Source organism: Panthera pardus, unplaced genomic scaffold (genome assembly GCF_024362965.1).
Source record: "Panthera pardus isolate Hobbes unplaced genomic scaffold, ASM2436296v1 HiC_scaffold_7, whole genome shotgun sequence".
Taxonomy (NCBI): Eukaryota; Metazoa; Chordata; class Mammalia; order Carnivora; family Felidae; genus Panthera; species Panthera pardus.
This window is the reverse complement of record NW_026527002.1, coordinates 186,115-203,822: the sequence shown is the minus strand read 5'-3', so window position 1 is coordinate 203,822 and position 17,708 is coordinate 186,115. Positions and strand designations below refer to the sequence as shown.

At 36.9% G+C, this 17,708-nt stretch overlaps 1 protein-coding gene across 1 annotated transcript in view; it reads right to left on the bottom strand.

Annotated features, from left to right (window-relative positions):
• SPIDR (scaffold protein involved in DNA repair) overlaps positions 1-17,708 on the bottom strand; it is a 481,060-nt gene that overhangs the window by 434,107 nt on the left and 29,245 nt on the right. The window contains exons 2-5 of the mRNA XM_019428877.2: positions 17,359-17,514; positions 16,640-16,706; positions 12,600-12,785; positions 5,474-5,637 (exon numbers count right to left, since the gene is read on the bottom strand). Of these exons, the coding sequence (XP_019284422.2) occupies positions 5,474-5,637; positions 12,600-12,785; positions 16,640-16,706; positions 17,359-17,514 (573 nt within the window). The remainder of the gene's footprint in view (positions 1-5,473; positions 5,638-12,599; positions 12,786-16,639; positions 16,707-17,358; positions 17,515-17,708) is intronic.

The window sequence follows — 17,708 nt, the reverse complement described above, 5'->3', positions numbered from 1 at the left end:
GGTATTTGGTGCCTTTGGATCGGCCCTCATGAATGGGCCTTTAAAAAGGCCCCAGAGAGTATTTCTCTCTCTCACCATGTGAGAAGTCAGCCTTCAACAAACTAGGAAGTGGGCCCTCAACAGACATCCTATCTGCCAGCACCTAAATCATGGAACTTTCCAGCCTCCAAAACTGGGAGAAATAAATTTCTGTTGATTCAGCCACGCAGCCTACGGTATTTTTGTTACAGCAGCTCAAACAGGCTGATACATGTACATAAAGAAACTAGTAAAATATAAGGTTCAGTGTATGTTCAATATATGTGATCTGTTCCTCTCTGTTCTGTCTTTGAGGAAGAAACTACTGACTGCCATTTTGCTTGTTTTATATTTTAATTCTGAAATAAATAAATCCAACAAAGAAGAAAATAAATTTCTCCAATAATTCTACTACCCAGAGATATGCTGTTTACCTTTTGAAGAACTATTGGATGCTTAACATTTACTTCTTATAACTACATATTTTATTATTCAAGAGCTTCCCTGAAAAACCTGTGTCATACTGTAATTTGTAATTTTAACAAGGTATGAAATGAACTGCAAGCACTACAAAACCTGAGCGCAAGAGTTTCTCAGGTAGTGAACACAACCAATCACCCAGCATCTCGATCAATGCGGCAGTAGTCTTTCTAAAAGTCGTGGTTATTTACAGCAGCTTTCAAAGGATAAACATATCCTCAGTTCACAGAATATTTCTCCCAAAAAAAGCCAACAAAAAATTTAAAAATACTAATAAACTGTTATTTCCTAATAAAAAAATTAAAGTTTCTGATAAGAGTAAAATACCAGATTTTTATTTTGGTGATGGCAATAATCTATATTAAGATTTATGAATCCATCATATTAAATGCTTTATTATCCTATCAATACAGAACCTGCTCATCAAATATCAGATAAAACTCTAAAATTGTAAAAACAGGTAGCCTATGATATGAAGCTATGAACAAAAATCCCATCTTTCTGAACAGAAATGAGGTGCTTTAAAAAGCCAGGCACATGAGGTAACAGATATTTCAGTGACTGAAACCACTACCACAATAAGTAAATATTAGGAAAAAACTTTAAGGAGTATGTTTTTAGTATAATGTGACATAAGATCATGCTATCACAGAAGGCCTTCTTTCACACTGTAGAAGTTAATAGAAGTAAAGGGTTACTAGTCCGGTCTGTAAACTGAAAGGTTAACAAAAAATTTTAGGTCATGGCACAACACTTCCTGGTCTGGTTAGATATGATTTATCCCAAGGGGAGTTTGGTGGCAGTCTCGGGACTCTCAATGATCCTTTGTGATCCTTTAGTTAAGATTTTACTGTATATACAGGTTGGTATTTTGCTTTATCATTTAGCATTTTCTCCACAAACATTTTTACCACACCAACAATAAAAAGTTCTAAAAAACAAAAATTTTAATAGTAGAGAAATATTTTAAAGTAAAGATATGTTATAGTTTTTTTTTAAATTTTTTTTATTGTGGTGAAATGTACACAGCAAAAAATTTACCATATTAACCATTTTTAGATGTACACTTCGGTGGCATTAAATGCATTCATGATGTTTATAAATGCACCACTAACCATCTAGAACCTTTCATCATCATCCCAATCAGAAACTATTCACATTTAAACAATAACTCCCCTTACTCCTCAGCCCCTGGTAACCTCTATTCTACCTTCTGTTTCTATGAATATGCTTATTCAAGGTACTGCCTATATGTTGAAGTACACAGCACTTGTCCTTTTGTGTCTGGCTTATTTTATCTACAATAATGTTTTCAAGTTCATCCATACTGTACTTGTATCAGACTTTCATTCCAGGGTGTCTGGGTGGGCTCAGTAGGTTAAACATCTGACTCTTGATTTTGGCTCAGGTCATTATCTCACAGTTCATGAGATCAAGCCCCAAGCTGGGTTCTGCACTGACAATGGGAAGCTTGCTTAGGATTCTCTCTCCCTCTTTCTCTGCCCCTCCCCCGCTCTCATGGCCTCTCTCTCTCTCAAAATAAATAAATAAACATTTAAAATTTTAGAAAAAGGAATGAAATTCTTTTTTATATTTTAGAGAGAGAGTGCACAAGCAAGGGAGAGGGGCAGAGGGAGAGAGAAAAGAATCTTAAGCAGTCTCCACACTCAGCATGGAACCTGACAGGGGACTTGATCCCACAACCCTAGGATCATGATATGAGTTCAAATCAAAGAGTCAGACACTTAACCAACTGAGCCACCCAGGCACCCCAGAATTTCATTCTTTTTCAAGGCTGAATAATCCACTGTACATATATACAACATTTTGCTTATCCATTCTTGTTGATGGACATTTGGATTGTTTCCACCATCCAACCATTGTGAATAATGATACTATGAACATTGATGTACAAATATATTTGAGTCTCCACTTTTAGTTCTTCTGTGTATATATATTCAGAAGCAGAACTGCTGGATTATATGGTAATTTCATGTTTAACTTTTTGAGAAACCATCAAACTCTTCCACAGTGGCTGTACCATTTTACATTCCCACCAGCAATGTATAAGGGTTCCAATATCTCAATGCTGTTGTTTTTTTCCCATTTATGGATAACAGCCATCCTAATAGGTATAAAGTGGTATCTCATCATGGTTTGGATTTGCAACTCCTTAGTGACTAATGATGATGAGCATCTTATCATGTACTGGACTGCATAAAAGATCAGAAAGGTGGCCAAGATGGAATAATAGCAAATGGATTTATCCTCCCACCTAAAACACCAAAAACAGTAACAACAAAATGAAAAAAACAAACAAAAAACAAACAAAAAACAAGAGGGGGGGGGAAAGGAAGGCAGGTAGGAAGAAAGGAAATAATCCTGACAAAATATATGAAACAATGGTTTTCAAGCACTGAACATCAGACAAAAACACTAATGCCTGAAAGTCAGGAAATAAAAAATTGAGCTCTACAATTGCCCTAGCTTACTCTCTTGAGAGAATTTCCAAACCACACAACAGAAAAGAGGAACTGAGGTTGAGTCCAGTGGGTTCCCTGAGTTGAAGAGACAGAGCTGAGTGTCCAGGCAGACAAATGTAGCTAGAGTTCGTAGGACAGAGTAACAGAAAAACCAGAGCTACACAAAAAACTCCAGCAATCCACCTCAAGTATTCAGCTGAGTACTGATCAGAATGTGCATAAAAATAAAACTACTCTAGACCAGGGAAAGAACCATCTAGAGAACAGTTCCCAATGCCACACCTGTGTCAGGCCACGGCAGCTACTCCTGCCAGCCAGACCAGAAAAACCCATAATTAGGAGTATTACATAGAATGCTCAGGAGGGTAGTGACATAACACTCCCCAGACCCACCTAATAAATCATAAAGCAACACCCAAAAGGATGAAACTGTTTCCAAATAACGGCACCTGAGAACAAAGTTACAAAATATTTAAAGAAATTTTTTAAAATCCAGCAACGAACAACATAAAGTTCACAATATTTGGTTATCACTGAAAAATGTCTAGGCATGCAAAGAAGGAGAAAAATACAATCCACAATAAAGAGAAATATTAATCAATAGAAATAGACACAAAAATAACACAAATGATAGAGTTATAGAAAAAGTCACTAAAACAACTATTATAAATACACTCTATATTTTCAAAACATAGAAAAGATATGATGAGGTTAAGACAAGACAATACAAAAAGATTCATATCAAACTTTAAGAGATGACAAATACACTGGATAGTATTAACAGACAATTAGACACAGAGAGCAAAAAGATATTAAACTTTGAAGATATAGCAATAAAAGCCAGCATAAATTAAAAAGAGAGGGGGGAAAATGAATATAGCATCAATGATCCCATGATATAACATGGAGCAGCCTCATTAATATACATATAATTGTAGTCCAAAAGGAAAGGAAAAGGGAAGTCAGAAAAAAAATTAAGGCAAAAAAACTTTCTAAATGTGATGAAAACTTTAAATCCATACGAAGAAGAAAGTTAACATAGCTGACCTGAGGGTATACTCAGAAAGGCCTGCTTGCAATGTTGGTCCTTGTCTACCTCTGCTTATTTAGACACCAAGAGAGTTCCCAACCTCCCCTAAATGGTGAAAGTGTCTCCCTCTGCCTAAACCATGCTAACAATATGGCTTAGTTTGAATACCTGTTTTCCTTCTTGAAATCTAAAATTTTGGTACATGCTTTTGGTACTAAAATTTTGGTACCAGCCCCCCAATAAAAACTCTGGGCACTGAGTCGCTAATGAGCTCCCCTGGCGGGCAATGCTTTACATATGTTGTCAAAACTCATTGTTGAAGCAATTAAGCGTATCCTATGTGACTCCACTAGACTAGGATTCTTGAAAAATTGCAGATTTTGCTTTGTATCATTTCACTGTAATACATCATAGTCATGAGTATGACCATATACTAAGTTCTGAGTGTCCTCCTAGTGAATTACCAAACCTAGGGGTGGGCTTGGGGACCTCTGATTCCCCACATACCCAAAAAGCTTGATAAACTCCAAGCAGAAAACCACACATAGGCATATCACAATCATGCTGCTAAAAGAAGTGACAAAGAGAAAATCCTTAAAAATCAAGAATGAGAATAGCTTCACACTTCTTGACAGCAAATCTGGAACTAGAAGACAATGAAGCAATGTCTTCAAAATACTGAAGAAAAATGATTTCCAAACTACAATTCTACATAAATGGTTAGCCACTTATCAAAGTATGATAAATACATCTCTGGCATGCCATTTATCTTCCATAAATCCTTTCCTAGAAGATGTGCTTAATCAAACTGAGAATAAAAACCAAGAAAGAGGAAGACATGGAATCCAGGATAAAGTTGCTCTGCACAGAAGAGAAGTAAAGGGAATTACTGGAAAATGGTGAGGAGTGACCAAAGGGTGGCTACATCCACAAAGCAGTGGAACAAATTAGAGCAGCTAGGAGGCCGTGAGAGTGAGTTCTCCAAGAAAACAAAACTGACAGAATGTCTGCTATGCCTAAAAACCTTAACAGGAGAGCCAAATGAGGACAAAAAGTTAGAGTTTTAATATCAATAAATAAAGCTAGGCAAACAAAAACCCAAAATAATTAACTCCAAGGAAAATGAAAAGTTTTGAAGGAAAAATAATCATAATTAATATTTGCCATGGCTGTGAATATTACGTAATGCTGAATACTAATCTAAGCAAACCACGACACGTGTCCTGGGAGAATGGAGGAATGGGAAAAGTGCAAAAGTGCAGGTGGAGGAGTGGGTGAGGAGAGTTACTGTGTTTATAAGTACATTACAAGCATGTTATTTAGAGACAAGGAAGTAAAGAATAAAAGAATCCCTAAGAATCAAAAGCGTCCTGGAAAAAAGAGTTAAAAGTCAAACACTAAACGGCTCTGATTGACAAATGTGACAAACAGAATGAAAAATTTTGAGACAACTGGTTCTTACCTTCAAGAGCTCAGAGAACCCCTCTTCACTAGTCGAAGAATGATTGCTTGAACAAGAAGCACAGTCTGATATTTCCACAACACTCTCACAGTCTTCAAATTCATTAAACTCACTAGTATCTTCCCTGTCACTGTCAATCTCCCAGTCAATAAACTGTAGTTCATCTAAAAAATACAATTTTAAACAATTTAAAATCCTTAATATTTATTAATCCATTTTTTTAATTCTCAGTAGTTAAAAACATCCATATTGCTGAGTCATTTTTTAAAAATATATTAAAAGACTGTGAAAACTATATTCCTACTCTTATCTCTAGCCATCCTGTTTCTCCTACTGCCCCTACTCCAATTCTCAGGTAACTACTTTCATTAGTTGTTTTTGTATCTTTCTAGAGTTTCTCTAGCATATCCAAGCAAATAAAATATATTATTATTTTTTCCTCTTTTCTGATACACTTTGATTTCTTTTTACTTAACAGAGGTTTTCCCACATCAATTAACAGGCAACATCCTCATTCTTTTTAATAACATAGTATTCCATTACACAGTTAACCTACAGTTTATTTAATCAGTCTTCTACTAATAGACTTATTCAAGGATTTTCACCTAAAACTTTTTCTATATATTTCTCATCAATAAAGAAACAAGTAAATTTACTGTTTGGTTTACTTTATAAGCATTTTTATCTAGGTAGTACTTCTGCAAAATTTAATTTGGAAGTTAAATTATTTTCATATATTAAATAACCAAATTTAATCTGTATTTAAAGAAATAAAATTAGTTATTAAGGATAAATTAATCTCTGAGGTATCTCTGAGGAATATAACATAAACCTTTCCTACAGTACAAAATGCAAGTATTCCCCCTTACAGCTACTTCAGCAACTCAGAAGACGAGTAAGATATCTCAGCCCTATTTCAGAGGTTTGACAGCAACAATCTTATTTCCACATAGAAGTCATATTAAAATACAATAACTTACTAGCTTTAATTGAAGAAAATTCAAAATAAAAACAACAAGAACAACAAAGAAAAATTTCAGCTGAAGTTAAAAATATGGAATAAAGTAAACAAAAATGGAAGTCTTCTTTTATCTAACACTGTTGTTCCAGAAAACAGAAGTCCACTAGAGTAATTATAAAAGACTAGAGGTCAGACCAGTCTAAGAGAAGCAGGTGCATAATGGCAATTATTTCCCACATGTAACAACACATTTACTATGGAAGCCAGGCACTGGAATGCATAAGAAATTCTCCAGGTTGCTGAAGCATCACAGCAGAAAGCCACAGAAAGGCAGAGGAGGAACACAAGTGCCCTCAAAGCTACTGTACTTTTGTAGCATTTGTTCAATCATTCTTCATTTATTCAGTAGAATCAGTGCCTACTGAGGGGCTACTGTACCATTCTAGACACTCACAATACCAAAACAAGCAAACAAATAAATATAGGAGATAATACAGAACACTGTTCCTACCCTGAAAATGACAGACCACAACCAAAACTAATAAGACTTCATTGTTCACAATGTTTTTATGAAGCAGTCAAGACAATTAATGTTAGACTAAAATTTGCATTTTATAGATGAAGAAATTGAGTCTTCAAAAAGTTAAGAAGTTTTCTCCAAGTTATATAAAATATGGAGGGGGAAAGATTTTTTAAAGACGAAAATATTTTGACAATTTTAACTCAGAGCTCTTCCCTCTCAATCCCAATTCTGGCCTTAAGGCCCAGACAGTCTAATCCAATACAGCTGGAAGGAGGTCTGAATATATTGTTTTTAATTAATTAACTTATTTATTCATTCATTCATTCATTTATTTAGAGAGAGGCAGAGGGAGAAGGAGAGAAAGAATCCCAGACAGGATCCACGCTCAGCATGGCTCAATCTCACGACCATGAGATCACTGAGCTGACACTTAACTGAGCCACCCAGATGCCCTAGGTATACTGTTTTAAAAGTTCACTTGGAAATTATGATAAGAAGCCAGGTTTGGTAAGCACCAGAACAGTGTTGAAGCATACAGCATTGAAGTTACACATCCCAACCAATAATATCAATTGGCATACTTGTTAAATATGTGACTCTGGGCAAGCAATTTGACTTCTCTGAGTCCCAATTTCCTTCTATAAAATAAGGGTACTCAGCTTATAGGATGTAGTTGATATAAAAGGAAATAATATACATATGCCCCACGTGTCTGGGGTAAAATAAGAAACTGATAAATGGTAATTAAAGGTAAAATGAGGGAGGGAGGAGGTGAAGGAAAAGGAAGAGAAAGATAAGCCAGCATTTACACACATGATAAGATACACTCCAAGGGATCACTTATTTTTTACCCAACAGTCAACTTGCTTAACAGAAGTCAACAACTTGTGAACTTATTTAAAAAAAATTTTTTTTAATGTTTATTTATTTTTGAAAGAGAGAGAAAGAGAGAGCAAGAGACAGAGCATGAACAGGGGAGGGGCAGAGAGAGACGAAGACACAGAAACTGAAGCAGGCTTCAGGCTCTGATCTGTCAGCACAGAGCCAGACTCGGGGCTCAAACCCTCCCACTGCAAGATTATGACCTAAGCCAAAGTCGGATGCTTAACAGACTGAGCCACCCGGACACCCCATGTGAACTCATTTTAAAGTAGTTAACTCAAGGAGGAAGAGTTAAGATGGTGGAGGAGTAGTGGGACCCTATGCTTGTCTCCTCCCTTGAATAGAGATAAATATCAAATCATTCCGAACACCCAAAAAATTGATCTGAGAACTAAGAGAACAAACTATACATCTGGCGGTGGAAAAATGGCCACATCATGGAAGGTAGGAGCTACAGCGAGTTGATTTGGAGGAGGAAAGAACTGCAGAGGCCATGAAAGGGAGAGAGCCATGATAATGGAGAAATGAGCAAAAGAAAAAAGAAAGAGAGAGAAAGCAGCACCCAGGGGACTGCACAAGAAAAACTCTTCCCCAAAATCACTAACTGGGAAAAGGAGAGGGGCTGAATTCTGCAGAAGTTTTAGAAAGCCCCACCATCCCCTCCCCCGTTCATGCTCTGTCTCTCTCTGTCCCAAAAATAAATAAAAAACATTGAAAAAAAAAATTAAAAAAAAAAAGAAAGCCCCACCATTGCAGGGGTCATGTGTGGTAGGACTAGCAGCGCTTCTGTGGGGAAGGACGCAGAGGCTGCAGAGCAGGAAGTGTGGTCTGAGGATTCCCTGGGTCACAAGGGGAGAAACAGTTCCCTTTCTTGGGGTGCAGTTGGAAAGGTGGCACAGCCTCTCAAGGGATAAGAGAGCTAACAAGAGCCAACATGCCGCCCTGTACACCAGCATAGAACAGAGACATCTATTGAGGGCAGCAGACCTTGGTTGCCAGCTTCTTTGTTGTGCTTTACCATAAACTCCAAACCACCGTGTGGTTGTGCGACTGCTTTCCTGGGACAAATCTGCACCAGCCACAGCGTGCTAAGACCCTCCCCCAGAGGATCAGTGCAGGTCCATGCCACGTAGATCGGTAAAATCTGGAGATTTAAAAGCCAGCTGCATGCCTGAGATAAAACACAGGGGGTACTGGCAGGCACAGACAGATGCTTGGACACAGACAGGGTGAAGACAGACACCAGGGACACAAGAGAAGTGAGAACTTCCTGAAGAGTAGTATGCACGAACTCTCTGCTCTAGGGATAAGAAGGTGGGGTGACATCATTTCCTCTGCCCATCAGCACTGACCAACTTCAGTGAGCAAAACAGTGCCACTAAGTGGTGGCCAGAGCCACTTACACCAAGCCCCGCCCCCTGTGCCCTGCAGGGGCATCTCCACTAAGCAAATCTGCCTGAGAATCAGCCCAGCAGTCTGCTCCCCCGGAAGACCAGCACAAACCCCTTGCACACACCTAGTCTACTGATCATAGAGGCTGCAAAGCTTCAGCTCTAAGGGAGATAGGCTCTAGTTTCATTTAACAAGCAGACCAAAATACAGCTAGTTAAAACTTGCCATACAGTGGACAAGGTCCAAAAACCCCGCACTGCAGGCAAGGAGAAACTATGCAGGAGACTGACCTCAGGGAAGGTGCAGCCAAAATATAACAGCAAAGTGCACACACAAACACTTCCTGTAGCACCAGGCCCAAGATAATATAGGACCTCTTCTTAATATAGCCATTACTCTCAGGAGCAGGAATAGAACAGGCTTTCCTAACAGTCATACAAAAAAAAAATTAACCTAGACAAAATGACAAGATGGAGGAATTCACCCCAAAGGAAAGAACAGGAAGAAGTACTGGCAAGGGATTTAATCAAGATTGATATCAGTAAGATGCCTGAATTAGAATTTAAAACAACAATCATAAGGATACTAGCTGGGCTTGAAGATACTAGATAATCCCTTGCTACAGAGATAAAAGAACTAAAAACTAGTCAGGATGAAATAAAAAATGCTAGGGGCACCTATGTGATTCCTTTGGTTAAGCATCCGATTCTTGACTTCAGCTCAACTGAGTCATGATCTCAAGGTTGGTGGGTTCAAGCCCCATGCTGGGTTCTGCATTGACAGTGTGAAGCCTGCTTGAGATTCTCTCTCTCTTCCTCTTTCTCTGCCCCCCTCCTCTCACTCTCTCTAAATAAATAAATAAACTTCAGAAAAAATTTATTGAAAGAAAATGCTAGAACTGAGACACAAAACCAACTGGATGCAATGACAATGAGGATGGGCGAAGCAGAAAAATGAATCAGTAATATACAAGATAAAATCATGGAAAATAATAAAGCTGAAAAGAAGAGGGAAAGTATTGGATCATGAATGTACTCAGGGAAATCAATGGCTCCATAAAGAGTGATAACATTTGTATCACAGGAATTCCAGAAGAAGAAGAGAGAGAAAAAGAGGCAGAGGGTTTATCTGAGCAAATTACAGCTAAAAAGTTCCTTAATCTGAGGAAGAACACAGACATCCAAATCTAAGAGGCACAGAGAATTCCCACTAAATTCAACAAAAGCCAGCCCACAACAAGACATATCATAGTCAAGTTCACAAAATACATAGACAAGGAAAGAATCCTGAAGGCAGCAAGGGAAAATAAGTCCTTAAACTACAAGGGAAGACAAATCAGGTTCACAGCAGATCAAAGTACATCATGTATGGGAAAAATATACAGCCAAGAATTCTTCATCCAGCAAGGCTGTCATTCAGAATAGGAGAAGAGACAGAAAATTTCTCAAACAAAAACTAAAAGAGTTCATGATCACTAAACCAGCCCTGCAAGAAATTTTAAGGGGGACTTTATGAGTAAGAAAGACAGACCAAAACCAACAAACACTGGAAAGGACCAGAGAATATCACCAGAAACACCAATTTTATGGGTAACACAATGGCACTAAATTCATATCTATCAATAATCACTCTGTATGTAAACGGACTAAATGCTCCAATCAAAAGACATAGGTATCAGAATGGATAAAAAAATTAAAAAATTTAAAAAAGACCCATCTATATGCTGCCTACAAGAGACTCATTTTAGACCTAAAGACACCTGCAGATTGAAAGTGAGGGGATGGAGAAGCATCTATTATGCTAATGGACGTCAAAAGAAAGCTGGAGTAGCCATACCTATATTAGACAAACTACATTTTAAAACAAAGACTGTAACAAGAGATGGACACTATATCATATTAAGAGGTCTATCCTCCAAGATCAAGCAATTGTAAATATTTATGCCCCCAACTGGACAGCACCCAAATATATAAATTAACTAATGACAAATATAATCAGCTCAAAATACCTTTCTAGTCTTAAATAGTTTTGAAAACTACTATCTCTTTTAATAAAGGACATAAACAGTTTTTATTTCTTTTAATAGCACCTTTAATGAGATATAATTCACATACCATACTATCCACCCATAAAAAGCATAGTTTTTCATAATGAAATTATGTTCTGAGATGTGTAAAGACAAACCAAGAGTTACATAACAATGAATATCATTTAATATGATTGAATTAACAATATAAGACCTGCCAGCTTATGTATAACCTTAAAATACCACTTCACCTGTTTATTACTAGAATGTCAATTGGTAGTTACCAAGATGACATACAAAGTGGTCAAAGGAATAAAATGACCTTCCACAGAGTTTGTCTGCATAAATTTAACCTTGACCAAGTACCTAACTCATATGAACTTCAAAGAGTTAAAAGTCAAAGTTTATTTTGAAAGCATTAAGACTTTTAAATACTCTAGATAAGCTATATTTTAAAAATTGTAAAAGGACTGATTTTCCTAATTCTAAAAGTCTGTGGTTCTCAACTGGGGATGTCTTTCTGGGGATATCTTACAACATCTGGAGACATTCACAGCTGTCACAAATGGGACTGGGGGAACTACTGTCATCTAGCAAAAAAAAAGGCTAGAGATGCTATTAAACACCCTACACTACACAGGAAAGTCCCTCTCCCCCCAACAAAGAATTTTTTGGCCTCAAATGGCATTAGTGCCAAGGTTGAGAAACTCTCCTTCAAATTGTCAAAAACATAATAATACAATATGGGGCACCTTGAATGGCTCACTTGGTTGAACATCTGACTCTTAATTTTGGATCAGGTCACGATCCCAGGGTTGTGGGATCGGGCCCGTGTCCATGCTCAGCATGGAGCCTGCTTAAGATTCTCTCCCTCCTTCTGCCTCTCTCCCCCATTCACACTCTCTCTCTCAAATAAATAAAAAAAATTTTTTTAAACCCACAATATAAAATGCCATCAGAACAGAAACTTGTATTATACTTCTACCACACATTGGCTATCACAGTATTTACCCAAATCAGGTCAGCAAGGAGGCAATATAGGAGCAGCACTATGCAGTAGTTGAAAGACCTGGCTTTGCTGTCAGAGACCCTAAGTGGAATCCCAATCAACTCTACATGTTCAAGCTTAAGTTGTTAGCTGTAAAAATAATACTTGTAATACTTATCTCTTAGAGTTGTTGTGAGAAATATTAAATGAGAAAATGTTTCTAAAGGGCTGAGCATAGAGGCCAAGACTCAGTATAGTCATCACTAATACTAAATGTTATAAAAGGATTGATGTTTTTTCCAATACTGAACCCAATATATAACAGAAAGAGGTAAGAAACAAATTTCAATTTACCTTCACTGGCCCCATCTTCTGTACATAAAATATTCTTGTTCCTATTAGAAAATCTGTCTATCCTAGAACTATGTCCATTATCTCTTTGTGATTTAAAAAGCGTTTTATCCTCATCTGACACATCACTTCCACTGGAACTCCATGTTATATCTGTAAGTCCACTGGTACTCTTAGATGCAGCAGTTTCTGTTAAAGAAAAAAGAAAATACATAAACACAATTAACTGATAGTTCTTTATCAGAATAAGATTTTATGCATGTTACTTTGCTGAAATCACAAATAATAAAATTCTAATGATAATGAAAGCAATGTCTTATGCCAAATCTTCCTGCCTGAAGTTCTACGTGCAGCACAAGATTCTTTGAATTAAAACCAAATTACAAGAAGAAAAAGAAGTAGAACAAATTGAGATAAATTATAAAAGACAAGGAAATTGGGGCACAAAGAGAAACTCAAAAAATTAACCGTGAAATAATTACAGAAGTATAACTTCCTAGAATATTTTATGAACCAAAAGAAAAACACAAAACAAACCATAAATCCAATACTTCTGTACAACAGAAATGCTTCTATGTGCCTCCTTTGCCATACTGGGAGCCCTGGTAGCAGTATTGTGCTTAAAAACACTTAACAGCAAACTTTTATTTAACTAAATTTGTTATTTTGAGGTAATAATAGATTCACCTATAGGCATAAGAAGCGATAAAGAGAGCCCTTGCATGCTTTACCCAGTTCCTCCAATGGTAACATTTTGCAAAACATAACATCACAACCAGAATGTTGATTCTGATACACTCAAGACATTGAACAATCCCATCACCATGAGGACATCTTGTGTTACCTTTTCATTTTATTTATCTATTATTATTTTTTCAAATAGGCTTCATGCCCAGTGCAAAGCCCAATGTGGGTTTGAACTCATGACCCGGAGATCAAGACCTGAGCTGAGATCAAGAGTCAGACACTTAAGCAACTGAGCTTCACAGGTGCCCCTTGTATTACCTTTTTTAAAGCCACATCATAGCTACCCTCCTTTCCCCAATTCTGAACCTCTGCAAATGAATCAGTTTTTACACTTTTGTAATTTTGCCATTTCAAGAATGATATACAAATGGAATCATACTATGTGACCCTTCAGGATTGGCTTTTATGTGGCATAATTCCCTGCACATTCATCCAAGTTGTTCTATGTAGCAACCCTTTCTTTCCATTACTAAGTAGTATTCCATGATTTGGATGCACCAGAGCTTGTTTATCCATTCAATAACTAAAGGGCATCTGTGTTGTTTCTAACTTGGGGTTATTATGAATAAAACTGCTATAAATATTGCACATGGAGTTTTATGTGAATGCAATTTTCATTCTCTAGGATAAATGTCAAAAGGCAATTGCTGGATTGTACAGTAATTGCATGTTTAGTCTTCTAAGAAACTGCCAAACTATTTTCCAGAGTGGCTGTACCATTTTACAGTTCCATCAGCAATGTATCAGTTTCTCCATATCACTTACAATATTTGATGTTGTCACCACTTTTTATTTTAGCCATTCTGATAGGTGGAAAACCTAGAAGGAATGGGGCTACTCCATCTTGGTGTAATAGGAAGTTCACAGAAAATTTTTCTGATAGTGATCAGAAAAGGAATATATACTTCATAAAAATCAATTTTTCTACTTATATTTATCTAATTGAGTTATAATGCTAAAACTTAAAAAAAGTACCTTAGACACATTACAATGAGATTAAGAGATTAGATATTATAATTCAAGTTTTACAGAAGAGGAAACAGGCTCAGAAATTAAATGGCTTCGGGCGCCTGGGTGGCTCAGTCAGTTGAGCCTCTGACTTCGGCTCAGGTCATGATCTCACAGCTTGTGGGTTCGAGTCCCGTGTTGGGCTCTGCGCTGACAGCTCAGAGCCTGGAGCCTGCTTCGGATTCTGTGTCTCCCTCTCTCTCTATCCTTTCTCTGCTCATGCTCTGTCTCTCTCTGTCTCAAAAATAAATAAACATTAAAAAAAAGAAGTTAAATGGCTTCATTTAATACATATTTACATAACAACTCTGATATAGTAAACCTTGAGGAAACAGAAAAATAAGAAAACTCCTCCCTCAAGTAATGCATGGTCTGAAAGGTATGAAAAAATGCAACTGCTCCACTTTGTGTTGATCAGGAAAGGAGATTCGCTGACAAGATGATGTCTGAAAATACAGTACTTACAAAGGCACAAAACCAGAAAATAATTATATACATTTATTGACACTTACTTTGTGCCATGAACACCCAGAATTACTAAAGTTGTCTACCTTCAAAATACAAAATTAAAAATAAACTAAACTTCATCCATATAGATTTAAATAGCTAATAAAAACTAAACTGTGTATATATTGCAAAAGACATTATCAAACCCTTATATTATTATGCATCAGGAAGAGTAAACTGAAAAAGAAGGAGTGGAATGCTATAGACTGAATGCTTATATCTCTTAAAATTTACCCTGTTGAAACTTAATCCCCAATGTGTGAGATTAAGAGGTGGGGATTTGGGGGTGATTAGGTCATGAGGGTGAAGCCCTCATGAATGGCATTAGTAGTCTACAAAAGAAGCCCCCAGAGAGATTGCTGACCCCTTCTTCCATGTGAGTCCACAGCAAGATGATACTGTCATGAACCTGAAGTGAGTCTTCACCAGACACTGAATATACTGGACCTCCAACCTCCAGAACTGTGTGAAATAAATTTCTGGTGTTTATAAGCCACCTAGTCTGTAGTATTATCGTTATAGCAGCTTGAACAGACTGAGACAGGAAGTAGAGCTACTGCTATTTTCAGATTCTATAATGAATTTATGGAATTCATAAACCCATGAATTATAGGTACTTTATATAATTTATATAGATAAAATCACTACAGATAAAATGACTTCTAGGAGGAACATCAGCTAGACTGAGAATAGTCACAACACGTAAGCATTTTGGGTAACCATTGCATGCAGGCATTGTGCTAGCACGTGGTGTTACGGACTGAACTGTGTTGCCCCAAAGGTCATTCATATGTTTAAGTTCCAACATCCCGGCATCCCAGAATGTGATTATTTGAAGACAGGGTCTTTACAGAGGTGTCAAATTATTCTAATATGACAAGTGCCCTCACAGGATACAGTCAGGACACCAAGGGGCCAAAGGAGATCCCTGAGGTCCCAAGCCCTGACTCTCCCTGCCCACCCACAGGGTAACTGAGTACGGCAGCAGTCAGCAGCCTCCCTGATATCCATCCCCTTTTTTCCTTACTAACAAAACCCCAATTTTATTTGAGAAGCAACATACATATTTAAAAATCTTTAATTTCACTGAAGTCCCTTTAGTAGAAGTGACCCTATATAACAAGTTCTGGCCAAAGGTTGAGGTCCTGGGGAGGGGACTCCTTTCCAGAAGAAAAGTATACCTGGAGAGAATCCGCAAAGCCCACACTCCTCCTAAGAATTGGGCCCGGAGAATTCAGCTTCCACCTCATGACGGCAAGAACAAACTCCACACTAAGGCTGCCGGACTCAGAACAAGTCTGACCCCCTGAACCTCTTGTTGCAGGAGATAAATTCAACTCCATTTCTTCACACACTCTAACAGTTTCTATGTATTGTAACTGAAAGCTTTCCCTAACTAATTCACCAAGTTAAGAATTTCACTGCCTGAAATAGTACAGTCCTTATATAATAGGTCATAACTTTATTTCCCAAATCAGAAATTTTAAATTCTGGGGCTGTGAGCCTAAGCTAACCTACCGGGCTCTGCTCATTAAGAGTAAATCCAGGAAGGACACATGAAAAATTTTAATAATTACTTATAGGAAGAAAGAAAAAATGTGACAGATGGTGACAAAGATTAGAGAGAGATTTCTCAAAAATATGTTTTTTACATTTTGGAAAACACAAATATACAGTCTACCCAAACTATGTTAAATAACTTTTTAAAAGAAAGTAAATAAATCAAAGAAGGATATATTAGTCTTATACCTTTTCTGTCAATAAATCAACAAAAATATTACCTTCTTTGGGTCTCAGGGATAATTCAAGGTGATTCTCTGTAACAATCTTCTTTTCAGCCGTTAACAACTGCAGGAAGAAGAAGAAGAAGAAGAAGAAGAAAGAAGAAAGAAGAAAGAAGAAGAAGAAGAAGAAATTTATAACAAGGGCTAAAACCAAAACTATTTTGTAATACTCAAAACCTTAAACTATACCCTCCTTAAAATATCCCTGTTTTATTTATATGTACCAGTAAGTATTCCCAAAGCACATACTCCTCATATACATATAAATGTATTTTTATATTTTTCCAGAATCTAAACAGAGAACCATTAAAAGTTTATAATAGTATTCCATTTTGTACATATTTATATTATCAGTATCTCAAAATCCGCACATATACAAAAATTAACTAGAATATCTTGTTGCCAAAAGATTCTAAGGATATAAAAGCATTTCATAAATATATTTCTTGTGAAGAGCAGGATGCTCAAAGATTTTATCTTCTGAGAAACTTCTCAGTATGTAACCTTCATTTACAAAAAAGTACAAAGGTTGTGCCTAGCATAAAGAAGTGACAAAAATGAATTCAAGGTTGAGAAAAGAAGAATGTAGTAATTACTGTATCCTGAAATAAGGAAAGGAATTCCAAAGAAATATAAATACAGTGGCCTGAACACTCAGGAATCTAAGATTTATCTCAAATTTGGCACTCAAGGAAACAATTTTACAACTACTTTACCAGGGTCCCAGAAGTGTCCTGAAATCCTTCTCCACACCTGAGCCATGCTTCAGAGAGAGAGGCAGTTGCCCCCACTGTCCTGAGACCTGCTCTTCTGAACTTCAGTGGACTCCCTCCTGGTAAGGATGGGTATTCTATATCCCAATTTCTTTTTCTCTGCGGAGATTGTTTTTAAAGAAAAACAAAAAAAAAAACCAAAAATGAAATCACCTTCATAAATATATATTAACTTGACAATTAACAATGTGGAAACATAGGAATGGCAATGGTGAAGGCATAGTTTTTAAAGGTCTCTGAATCCCCATGTAAAAAAGAGTAACAAGAAAGCAAAACAAAAAGCACAGAAACAT